Source organism: Sinocyclocheilus anshuiensis, unplaced genomic scaffold, assembly GCF_001515605.1.
Source record: "Sinocyclocheilus anshuiensis isolate Anshui unplaced genomic scaffold, SAMN03320099.WGS_v1.1 scaffold257, whole genome shotgun sequence".
In the NCBI taxonomy this organism is placed as follows: domain Eukaryota; kingdom Metazoa; phylum Chordata; class Actinopteri; order Cypriniformes; family Cyprinidae; genus Sinocyclocheilus; species Sinocyclocheilus anshuiensis.
The window spans coordinates 1149094-1161795 of record NW_015539889.1 but is presented as its reverse complement, the minus strand read 5'-3'; the positions used below and the strand labels follow the sequence as shown (position 1 = coordinate 1161795).

General features: G+C 37.3%; 1 protein-coding gene across 1 annotated transcript in view; it reads left to right on the top strand.

Moving 5' to 3' along the window:
* Nucleotides 1–245: 245 nt before the first annotated feature.
* LOC107685646 (fibulin-2-like) overlaps nucleotides 246–12702 on the top strand; it is a 73816-nt gene continuing 61359 nt past the window's right edge. The window contains 2 exon segments of the mRNA XM_016482304.1: nucleotides 246–284; nucleotides 2370–4307. Coding sequence (XP_016337790.1) covers nucleotides 2486–4307 — 1822 coding nt within the window. The 5' untranslated portion in view covers nucleotides 246–284; nucleotides 2370–2485.

Here is a 12702-nt window from a genome sequence, read left to right as displayed (position 1 = left end):
ATATTCTAATACATTTTCAAGTTTTCAGTAAATATCGTGGTATTTTTATGATGGTATCAACTGATTAATCATTAATGGACTAATGGCTAAGGTTCTTATGTTCTTATGTCAAGGTTGTATGAATGGGCTGCTTCAGAAAGTAGGTACTGTACTATGGAGGTCTCCAATTTTGTCCCTCCCCTTTCTTAACACTCTCTAAGCTGCACTGTGTAGGCTTGATAAGGCAAGTTAGTTGTCTGCACCTTCTAACCTATGGACGCACGGAAGAACATGACTCCAGCGAGGTAAAACTTGAGTTTTTTAACGCTTTTGATTTTGTAACGTCAGCAAAAGAGCGCTCCTCACGTGTATTATCCTATGCTCTGCAAAGCAACCAAAAACAAGTTTAATGTTGCAGTGGCAGATTTGTAAAGTTAGACGACCGATAACATTGCACATTGTTTATTTATTTATTTATTTATTTATTTATAGTTTTAGTTTTGTGCAAATCAAAAGTTGAACTGAAACAGAACTGGTGCTGTGTTTGGTAACTTATACTTGAGCGCGCGCTTGAGGTGTCTTTCATATCCATTAGTTAATCTCTGACAGCGTTTACCATCATTTACCATGGTAACCACGGATTTCGCCAAAATGTCCGTTATTTTGTTATTGCTACTACTGTAAAACAGTAATAATTGATTATTTCTCGAGTAGTTTTAAAAACAACATGACAGTGTTGGGTATAGTTACCACTTTTTTTTACCGCGTTTTGGCGGAAATTGTGGTTACTAGTAATTTTTATAAGGAGGTAGCTGCAAAGTTTGTGAAGCACATGCCATTTTCTTTGTAATTTTCATAAAGTTTGCCTCATATAATTTTATATGCTTAGATTGATAGAGTAGGCTACACGTATATTTATAATGTAATGAAAATGAATAGTTTGGGGTTTATTTCTGTAGACGATTAAAGGGATAGTCCAAAACATAAAAATTATTTCATAATTTACCCACCCTCGTTCCAAACCGGACTGTCTTTTTTTTTATAGAACATTCTGTAGAACAACAACAACAAAAAAAAAATAATAATAAAGACTAAAATATTCACCATAAATATTTAACTAAAGTGTGTAGCCTATAATGCACTATGTTTGAAGTCATGGTGCTTGTGTTAGAAATAGAGCCTAATTTATGTTATCGTTCAAGAATTTCTCCAATCAGTGAACGGTGTTAACCACAACATTGCACCGTCTTGAGTTGAGAACTAGATCAATCTGATTCATGAACAAATCATTCAGACCACTTTTACTGTAGCTTTATGGTGAATTTACATCTTTTTAAAAGCTTGAGTCAGTTACCATTCATTAACATTCTTCAAATTTCACTTTTTGTGTCCCGCAGAACAAAGAAGTCAAATAGGTTTTAAAACAACCTGAGGTTGAGTAAATAAGGACAGAATTAAATTTTTTGGATGAACTCTCCATTTAACTTGTCATACAGGTTATAGAATTAGCCAGACCAGTTTTTATAAATCAAAGGTAGACTAGACCTTGCAAATGGCATGTTGGCATGTAGCAGAGACAAATGTTTCGCCCAGACTTTAAGATATTAAGGTTAATGGTGTTTTTGTTTTTTTTTTACGATTGAAGCAGTTCCTTTCATCTGCAGTGAAATCTAAACGTTCAGGCCCTCAGGACTCCAATGGTTTTCCAAAGTAAACAGAATGTGTTTCTCAGCTGCTGAATGGAAATCAATACAAATGGCTTACAGTGCTAGAAACAAGTCTTGTACTGCTGTAGTCTGCTGTAGTCATCTCTACTACAGAAAAACACAGCTTTGCTGAATTATTTTAAATCCCCTCTATGTTTAACCCACAAAACACCTCATCAACTACAAAAATGGCTTTGTGTCTGCACTAAATGCCTCAAATTGAGTCCTTTCAGTTGGCTTTGCTATTTGCAAATGAGAGTTCAGTATGACTTCCTTCATTATAGACCTGCACTAACTGAGGCAAATCACAGTTGTCCCATAAATGTCAAACAAATCAGAAAAAGCAATCAAAAATAATAGAGAAATCGTATGGTGTGGTACAGCCTTTAAGGTCCCATCAAATGCAATATTACAAATGTAATGCCGCTGAATACACTGTTCGTGTGGTGGTCGCATAATGGTAATGAGCTTGAATGCTAGTGCTTTATGATTAAGGGGAAACTTGCTCATGAGATGATGCTTGGACAACCCTGTGATTTTAAAATGTGAGATGATCTTAGAAGGGTGAGCTCAACTGTGAAGCCAGATGTTGGCCTTTACACATTGACTTTGTGCTGGCTGGAAGAACTCCACAGGAAATTTTCTGAGTGCTCTCTAACTTCCATCTCTCTCTCTTTGTTCAAGGTTTCACTGAAGGAGTTGCAGTTCACAAGAGGAGAGCAGACTGTTTCGGATCTGGAGAGGTTGGAGTGTACTGAAGGCATTTATCGGCTATTGACACACCAGGCACAAAAGTCAAAATGGCCCATGGCCTCTTGAATTTGGTATTTTTGCTGAGTATAACTGGCTGCCTTTGTCAAAGGGATTGCACTGGCGTGAATTGCCCTGAATTGCACAACTGCATCGAAGAGGTTTTAGACACCGGAGCGTGTTGCGCTACCTGCATGCAAACAGGCTGCATGTGCGAGGGTTACCAGTATTACGACTGCATCAGTGTTGGCTTTAGAACCGGCAAGGTTCCAGAAGGCGAGTCGTACTTTGTGGACTTTGGGAGTACTGAATGCTCCTGCCCACAAGGAGGTGGACGGATCAGCTGCCATTTTATTCCATGCCCTGAGCTTCCGACCAACTGCATAGAATTGTCGGAACCGTCGGATGGGTGCATTCAGTGCGAGCGAATTGGATGCGTTCACGAGGGGCAGAAGTATGAAGCTGGACACTCATTCCAAATGGACCCCTGCCAAGTATGCCACTGCCCAAATGAAGGTGGGAACCCAATGTGCTATCCGATTCCAAACTGCGACCCAAATCGCACTTCAAAACCCATGCTGACCACAACAGCTGAGGAAAGCACATCAGAGAGACGTTACCAAGACCCTATACGACACATTTTTAACCATCAAGGCTCTAGAGGTCGCTTTAACAAACACTTTCCCGTACACAGCGATAGCAATCTTCCTTTTAAGCTACGTATGAGAAACGTAGATGAGAAGGAAGAGGATGACGAAGACTATGATTATCCTCCCACTGATTCCTTAGCTCCATCTCTGCATGATTTTGCTGCTCCCACGGAGTCATCCATCATCTCTGTATCTCATTCAGATAATTTTACCCCCCGCCAGGGCGTGCACAGAGGAGCCAAGCAAGAGCTGAGGGAGATGTTTGGTATTCGTAAGTCCACAACAGACAAGCCGCAGTTTCCTTTCTATAAGGACAGTGCTGACAGGATGAGAGTTGGCATTCATAACGACAAACCAAAAAATGAGCTATTCAGCCCTCTGAAATATAAAACAGACCGGGAACTATTCATCCTTCCTGTGGAAACTACAAACAGAGTGGGATTCTCCACACACAAAGATAACACAGAGATACAGAGCTTTAGTCTTTATAAAGACAACTCCAATCAAGAGGCCCAAATAGATGATGAACAGCTTGAATTTCCTTCAGAAACTACTGATGGGGATACATATACCTCACAGGAAGACACCACATACAGCGAAACGGTTACTGACTCTCCGGTGACTGTTGAGCAAACTACATCTCCGCTTTGGGAAACCACAACTTCATTGCAGACCACTTGGGACGGTGTATCAGAGATTCCAATTCATTCACATCACATTCACCTCCACACTGTGGAAACAGACGGCTCCAAAAAAGAAGAAACGATCACAAGAGGTTCTAGTAAGGAAAAAGCAGCTGTTTTGAATTCAACTACTAGCACTGATGGTCTTCAGTATGAACATATCCTAAGTATTCAAAGTCTCGTTAAGCAAAGTGTGACCATCCCTACCAAAACTTTAACAGAACATGGAAAATCAGAAGCAGAACTTGAAAAGGAACACAAAAGACTTTCAGTGGACCACAGAGAACCTTCTGTAGACCACAAACAACATCCTGCTGAACACATAAAACCCCTTGACCGCCAAAAAGCAGAACATGTGCAGACTTTAGGAGAACACAACACTGAGCTTGAAAGGAAACATCAGTGGCAGTTGTTCTCTGTAGTTGAATTTAGTCCAACCAGCCCACCTTCAAACAAACAGTCCTATAGTCTGTTTAACTTCAGAGAGGAGGAGGAAGAGGCAGACAACACCCTCAGAACTCATTCTAGGATGGAGGAGGGTGAGTTAACAAGCAATTGCTTGTCATTTATTCAGTGTTTCAAGTGCTGAACTGTTATGCTGAAGAGTTTTACTGCATAATTAATGCTAATGTGATTAATAGTTAACATTCACCTGGTACCATAAACTGTTATTTTGAGTGCTTGGCGACTTGCCATAGACAATCACAGCTGTGTAAAGACGACTGTAATGTATTGCCGGGGAATACACCGGGCCTTGCACCCTGCGGTACGACAAGACAAAACAAATAGGCCCCTCTTGAGATGTTTAAGTTGGCTTGTTTTCACAGATCACATGGCAGGTTACCAATTAAAGTATTTCTGGTATCACACAGTGCTTAGGAAAACTGTTTGCTGTCATGTTTGATTTCGACACGTAAATGGTAAGGACTCTTGCTAGTCCCAGGAATTGTGAGCTGGAGCATAAATATTCAACTCAGGGGGGCCGTCTGGATTGTGAAGCCAAACACCGCACCCGCTGGGATCATCCTCCTCGCTCAGTCATCATATTCACTCACACACCTCCTAACACCCGTGTGTCGTTTAGCACGCTCAAAGCTTCAATTAGCAGAAAACATAGCTAACTATAAACACACCATTGACTGGAAAATGGCTTGTGACTTTGAACCAAAAGGTGTTTATAGGTTTTGTCTGCATAATTCATCTTGACTTGTACTGGAACAGAAATATTTAATTGGACTTTTGAATGAGGCACCAAGGTAACTCAATATGTTCCCAGTGCCTACTAAATATTGTGTGACGAAATCGCTGACTTCAGATTTTTTATACGATGGCGACTAGTCTAGACTATAAGAGTGAACATTTTTGGCTGTTTTGCTAATATAATAATATATTGTACTACGACAATAAATCCAATACAGTGAATGGGTGAATATGACTAAACCTGTCAAGAACATGCCCAGGTCATATTTCACTGCAAAATTAAAAGGAAGAAATTATTTAGCCGTTATATTATTAAAAACTGTAACATATATTACAGATATATTATATAAATTGTAAAGTATTTATACATGTTTTATCATAGTGGTATTTAGGGATGCACGATATATCGGCCACCTTATCGGTATCGGCCAAAATTTTCATATCGGTGCATCCCTAGTGGTATTTCTTTTAGTACCTTTAAATGCTGATGTTTCTCGCTGCAAGACTGTAAAATCACTGTATTATAATGAAGAGAATCACCATTGAAATAAACTCAACTGTAACATCTGGAAGCATTACAGTAATGAGAATTTTGGGGAAAGTATGCTTAATTGTCATTAAAATAATGTCCCAAGGCAAACATTCTTAATAACAGGCTTTATTTTCTTAATTTATTTTATTTGATGGACATGTTGGATGGACCTGGACATGTTTTTACGAGATTCACCCATATAAAGTTTTCAGTTTTGCTCCAGAGGTTTTATGAAATGATGAATTGTTCTGTTCCCAAATGTAAAACTGTTTTTCTAGAACTGTTGTTTGCATAACACTGATAGATGTAACCTTTTGAATTGCACAGAATAACTCAATCCGTTATCGTTTCTTATTGTCTAGTTACTGTTTGGCTGCCAAGATCAGACTGTTTTGTCTTGTGTAGCTTTCATTGTTTAGGCAAGGTCAGGTCACAGCTTGTCTCTGCAAGATTAGTGAAGTGCTATTTTTGCTGTGACCAAGACAAGATGCTCTAAAATAACGCAGGTAAAGCTTACCCTCTCAGTCAAGTGGATTCCCTGATAATAGTAAAGAGTTCAATCTTAGACTGGAAGGGTCAGTCCAGATCATTGTGACAAGGCTACTTCAACCAAAAGTCAACATTGCACAATTAGTTAGATAAGGAGAGGAACTAGTTATCTTGCAGGATGCCAGTTGGCCATTGCTCAAAATAAGCAGCTCTCACCGGATGGAAACACTTGGAGCTCTCAACAGTTTGCCTTTCTGTATTGCATGAGGATGATAATCAGGAAAAGTGGAGGCATACTGTACTGATAATATGTTTGGCAGGAAAGCAGTTTATCGTTTTGCACATACCGGCATGACCAACATGTGCACTGAATTTAAAGTCAGAGGTTCAGAAGTAGCAGCCTAGTCTGTTTGCCTTGCATGATGCATCTCACCCGCCTATCATGAATGTCTGAAATCGAGATAAGCATCGTCCAATTAAAAACTTGCTGTTTGGGACCAAATGAGAACATGTTTTTATGTGTGTGTTTGTGACAAAAAAAGCTGAAAAAAAATTATGTAGTCCCGTTAAGCCTTGGCAGAATCCAAAACAGCTATATAGGCATTTTAAAAGTTAAAACTCAGGACAGGGGAGATAAACATGCATTTCTGAGGGCTCATCGACTGTCTGCCTTGAAGTTTATTGATCAGTTTCTCCTTGAACCAAGGCAGTTATTAAAGGAGAGTATTTGATGTAATTCCAGCTGGAATATGTGAACCATTTTTATTTTGAAAGTCGTAGCGTCTGTGTTCTCTTGCTCTAAGATTGAGCTCCATTGCGAGCATAATATGCTAATCACATTAATGCACTATTTTAAACAGACTATTAGCAGTCAGAATGATCGAAAATGAAATTTGTGGAGGAAATCAGGAATATGCGTCAAAAATCAAACTACAAGACCAAACAGTCTTCTCTTATTTGCTTGGGATGAAAAGGTGCTGGTGCTAATATGTCTGTATGTGCATGGGGTGCTTTAGTGAGAACTTTAGCTCTTTGTTGATATCCTTTTTTACGTCTGATTGTTTACTGCCAGCAGTAATGCAGTGATTTGTGATCCTGTCTTCTCCTAATTCAAATGCATCTAGGCTCTGTTCACATTTAAGAATTAAAGAGACTCAGAGCCACACAGAGATAATGATAAAGACAGGGCTCTGGAGATTTATTTTTCCCCTCAAGGCTGACACTTACTGCAGGAAGTCGAGTCTACATTTAAGTTTGTACTCAGATTTGTTATACATTCTCATAAGGAAACATCACAGTGGCTTTCATCCTGTACCACCAAAACATCATTCTTGTTCTGCATTTAAGCATTTAGCTTGTTTAGGAGGAATCCATTACTTTTACTTAATTTTCAACAAGATCTCAACAAGAATAAACACAACAACACAATTTTATTTCTTAAATTAGTGTTAATGTACATTTATCTGCCATTGACTTTTTTATAATCCTCTGAGAATGTCACAAGAGCAACTTTTGGTGGTGCAGGATAAAAGTCACATTTCTAACCTCAAAATCCCATCTTTGCGTCTCACCTCTAACTCAGTTCATACCTGAAAAGAATAAGATGTTGCTGAGTTCCATACTGATTTAATCATTTGAAGTATTTAATAAAGTCAAGATGGATTTCTTTGCCTAGAGATAGGGCTGCATGATTATGACAAAAATCATAATTGTCGATTATTCCCTTGAAACTGTAATTGCGATTATTTTCATTGAATGATGTTTTGAATAGCTTTATATCATTGTTTTGAAGCAACTGCATGCCATATTTTTATATGAAAACAAACAAGCTGAAATCACTCTTCCTGAAAAACTTTCATTGCTTTTCTATAGCATTAAGCCTCAAATGTCAACTACATATTGTAGAAAGAATAAAAAAAACATCTTAAGCATGCAGAATAATGTAAGTGGACTTTTTTTTTGTAATTGTGCCTTTGAACGATTATGTAATTGTGGCATCCGTAATTGTAATCACGATTAGAAATTTGATTAATTGTGTAGCACAACCTAGAGATTTACAAATATAATGCACATGCACAAACTACTAAAGTTGTGTGATGCATCAAATGCTCATTATGGCAACACAATGCAACTAATCACCACTAATAATGTATTGCTTAATAAAATTCCAGCTATTCCCTCTTAACAAATCAGTCATGTTTAAACTCATGTTTAGAAAGATGGATACTTCCTTTTAATAATGTTGGCTGCTTTTTCCAAGAGCTGATGCCAGAAAGATTTTGTGGAGAAACTGAGTATGTGTGAGACGTCAATAGATTTGGTGATTTCTGAGATGAATGGCCTCTGTGTTTTAGTCCGAGTCCAAAATATATGGAATCTTATTGTGGCTAATGTATGCTTTCTGCATCCTTGAAAATATGAGTTTGTTTGTGCTAAGATAAATGGCAGTGATCCTCATGCATAGTGAATTGTATGGTGTTAAAATGCACATTAATTTGAATCTTGCCTGTCAGCCTCAAAGCATGTATTCTGCCCAATGTAAATTGCTGGTGATTGGCTCTTACACTCATCCATGGATAAGATATCTACTGGGTTCTTTCTGTCCATAATACATGCTGATCCAGATTCAGAATATATTATGTCTTCATATTTTAGAGATTACAGTGATTTTGTGTTTTTTAAAATGAGAAGACTCTCACAGTAAAATGAGCAGGTTACACTTTACTTTATTATTGTGTATTTATTTTGTTTATCGTATGTTTCTTCCTGCATTTTGTCAATGATATTTGACATCTTTTTGAAACATTAAATTTTTTCCCCTGAAATCTGCCTGTAATATTAGTCAAGGTTTTTTGTACCGAAGATAGTTGTAGTGCGGCATTTTCCGTCCTCTCTCTGATCCTTAGAATGTTTTGGTTTCCACACTAATATTAGGCAGCAAGAACAAATATCTTGAGCACCAAATCAGCATATAGGCCTTTTTCACGGTCCGCGTTCAGAAACCGGAAGCTTTGAGTAGTTGTGTAAAATAACTTCCGCTGTAGCCTGCATGAATGCCCATAGCACGGGATTGCTGTGATTTATTAATGAACAATTCATCATAGATGTTTCATCAAAACATGTTAACCACAGTTTTCAAACATTAATCGGGTACGACGAATCAAGGGAAAATGTTGTCATGATATTCTGACGCATATTTCATGATTTAAATGGGAGCGCACTAGGCGTATGTATTCACAATACTTCAGAGACAGACCAGCTTTTTACTTAAATGCAAGAATACCATACAAACATATTGCATTAAAGAGCAATAAAATCGGACAAGCTTATACATCTTATAAAACATTACCCACGACTAAAGACTGTACAAATTAAACAGTAATAATGTTAGCATTGCTTTCGTGCACTTACTTTACTTTCCGATAGGCCAATCGTCAAGTATTAGATCAAATTGGAGTTGTTCAAATATATTCATATTTTTCATCCCAGAGTTATTAAAAAATAAGTGGTTTTACCATCTTAAACGTGACATATCCTCCGGGTTTGAGCGCAGTGATTTAATAGCATTATACTGTAGATAAGATTGGAGATGAATCATAGTGCACTGTGCAATAATAAAAACAATAACATTAAAAATAAAATAAAAACAGTAGCTATATATATATAGAGATTGTGATCACGTTAAATACAGTTCCTGTCGTATTAAAAAATTTCATGACATGACACCCATTATGTGGTACATGCCTAAAAAGACGGGTTTATGATGTGCGTTATTAACAGATTACACTAACATTAGGTTACTTAGGCTATAGCCTTACCCTTACCTTCCACCTATGGAGAGAGAAAAAAAGTTTTCAAAAGCATCCCCGCCCCCCCTGCTTTTTTCAAAGGACTGGAGTAATGGCTGCTGAAAATTCAGCTTTGCCCTCACAGGAATAAATTACATTTTAAAATATATGGAAATCGAAATTAGTGACCCCAAATTAGGCATCAGTGCCCCTACCAGGTTGCTTGAATACAGAGTATGCATTAATATTTAAATTATATGTTGATATGGATGTGGTCATATGCTTATGTAGTGACATCATGACTGTGACACCCAGGGGTGTCATGCACTCAGTAATTTTGAGGGGGCACAAGTGTGGGGGGGGGGTCGTAGTGGGCTCGTCATGTTTGTCATGATGACACACAGAAGCCACGATAGCACTGCATAACTGATAGGCTTATGTTTTATTTATTTTTTCCCTTTTTATTTGAAATATTCCCAAACATGTTAAATAAATATCTCAATTCTCAAATATGTGTAAGCAAATGCATTTTGCACCTGTATAGATTATGTTAGTTGATCTATAATGGGCGATGAGCAAAGTAGCCTAATAGTGTAATCTATTAACTACGCATGATAACCCGTCTTTTTCCTTAAGTACCAGGTATGTTCCTGCCCTGAGAATATTGTATACAGTAGCAGCACTCAGAAACTTATTGACATATGTATACTTCAAGCAAAGCGTCTAATAGCTATGTATTGGAAGAAAGTGGAAAAGCCACCCATTATACAGTGTATCAACAACATGTCCTTTTGTTTGTCAATGGAAAGGATTACATATATTCTGAAAGGTAAAGTGTCTTTTTTTTTTATATTTGGAAACCATTTATATCCTCTATTTCAAGCTCAGATTTCTGTAATATAATGGAGGGAGAAAGAGATCAAATTACTTGATTCTTTTATCACCCTCAGCCACGATTTATTATTAAGCCATCAGCCATTTACCCCTTACCCCAAATTACCCCTTTTTATTTTTATTCTTTTAAATTTGTATCCCAGGTATGTATGACTAGTACTCCCAAATTCTCTTATTGTGTAGTGTTTTGAACTGACCTGTGTCCTTTTTTTTTCTTTTCTTCCCTTCCCTTCCCTTCCCTTCCCTTTTATTTTATTTTTTATTATTATTATTTTTTCTCTCTTTTCTTGTGTTAGTTGCTGTTTTTCTTTTAGTATTATTAATATGTAAATAAGAGATCTGATTAAATTTGACTGTATTATACTGACATAATTTATTTCTCAATAAACAAATTGTTCAAAAAGTACCAGATATGGGTGTCATACCATAAAATATTTTTAATACGACTGACTTTGTAGCCTATTTAATGAGAATTTAATAAAAACCTTGTAAGAATTGTTCAAAAAGTACCAGATATGGGTGTCATACCATAAAATATTTTTAATACGACTGACTTTGTAGCCTATTTAATGAGAATTTAATAAAAACCTCGTAAGTTACTAATTATAACACTTTCATTGTACAGAAAGAGAGCAAAGAACATTTACATTATCAAAGAACATTTTCACTGACTTCAGTCTAGCCAGAGTTCAAGCACAAAAACTCCAATTATAATCACTGTGAAATGAATCTCTTACTTACATCGTTCGCACATCTGCACTCATCTGAACGCCTCTGATTGGTCATTGCATTCATAAGCTCAACAGAATCGTGTGTGATTGGTTATAATGCGCAGTGCTGTAAAAACACGTCTGTCTCTGGCTTAGTGCCAGCCAAAGCAAGCACAGATTTGAATTTAGCAGCTGGTGATGTGCCGCACTGAACAATCTAGTCACGCAGGTGTGATCTTATCAAATATTTTTTTTCTTTTGGAAGCTGCATTCAAAATCCACTTGGCTCAAAAATCTGAGGGGGCACGTGGCCCCTCGGTTTGAATGGGCATGACGCTTCTGGTGACACCTTTTGAATGGTTCATGTTTGCAGCATGGAAAACCCATAGAAATGGCTGCTGAGGAAAGTAGATGAGTTGAGGTAAACAATATGTCCACAGACACGAATGATCAATCGTCTGACATCAAAGACACACACAAGGCCATACACAGGTAGTGTTTTCTGTCCAAAGTACTCTGATGGAGAAGTGCTTGGAGACTCCAACAGCATCATCTGAAACATCAGCACAGCCCAAAATCACACAAAAGAAATCACTGTGAGAGTCAGTGGATGTCAATCACAGGTTTAGTGTGATCACATTTCTTGTTTGTGATAAATATTACAGGAGTGTTAGAGTCTGTTGTGGAGTAGGGTTTTCTCTCCAGTGTTTTTAATCTGTATATGAAAGATTGAACTGAATGTGAGCTTGCTTCTTGGGTTTTTTGTTTTTTTTTTTGGTTCATGTTGGACAGTACTGGGACCAGATTGTCATGCTTGTTTCAGCTGAAAGAGCTGAAAAAAAGTTGATCAAGGGTGTGTCACATCCCCTGACAAAGTCTGTGTTCTTGACAGTGAATCTAGGCCATAAGAAAGAGTTGGATTGGCACATATGAATTTGAATTTTCACTTCCTATATTGTATGGATCTGTTTTGTGTATTCACATGTTCAATGTCTTTTACTAGTCTTCGAGGAGAAAATTCTAAGAATATACTATATAATAAAATATATCAAAAACAGAGAAATTTAAAGACATCATGACATGCAAAGCCTCTTGTATTGCTAGGTCAGGTGCTATGAGTGGGAGGGACATGTACATATTTTATTTTATACACAACCATTCAGAAGTTTGGGGTTGTTAGGATTTTTCAATGTTTTTGAAAGAAGTAATTTGTGCTCATCAAGGCTGCCTTAATTTGATCACAAATACAGTAAAACAGGAATATTGTGAAATATTATTACACTTTAAAATAACTTTTCTATTTTAATATATTTTAAAATGT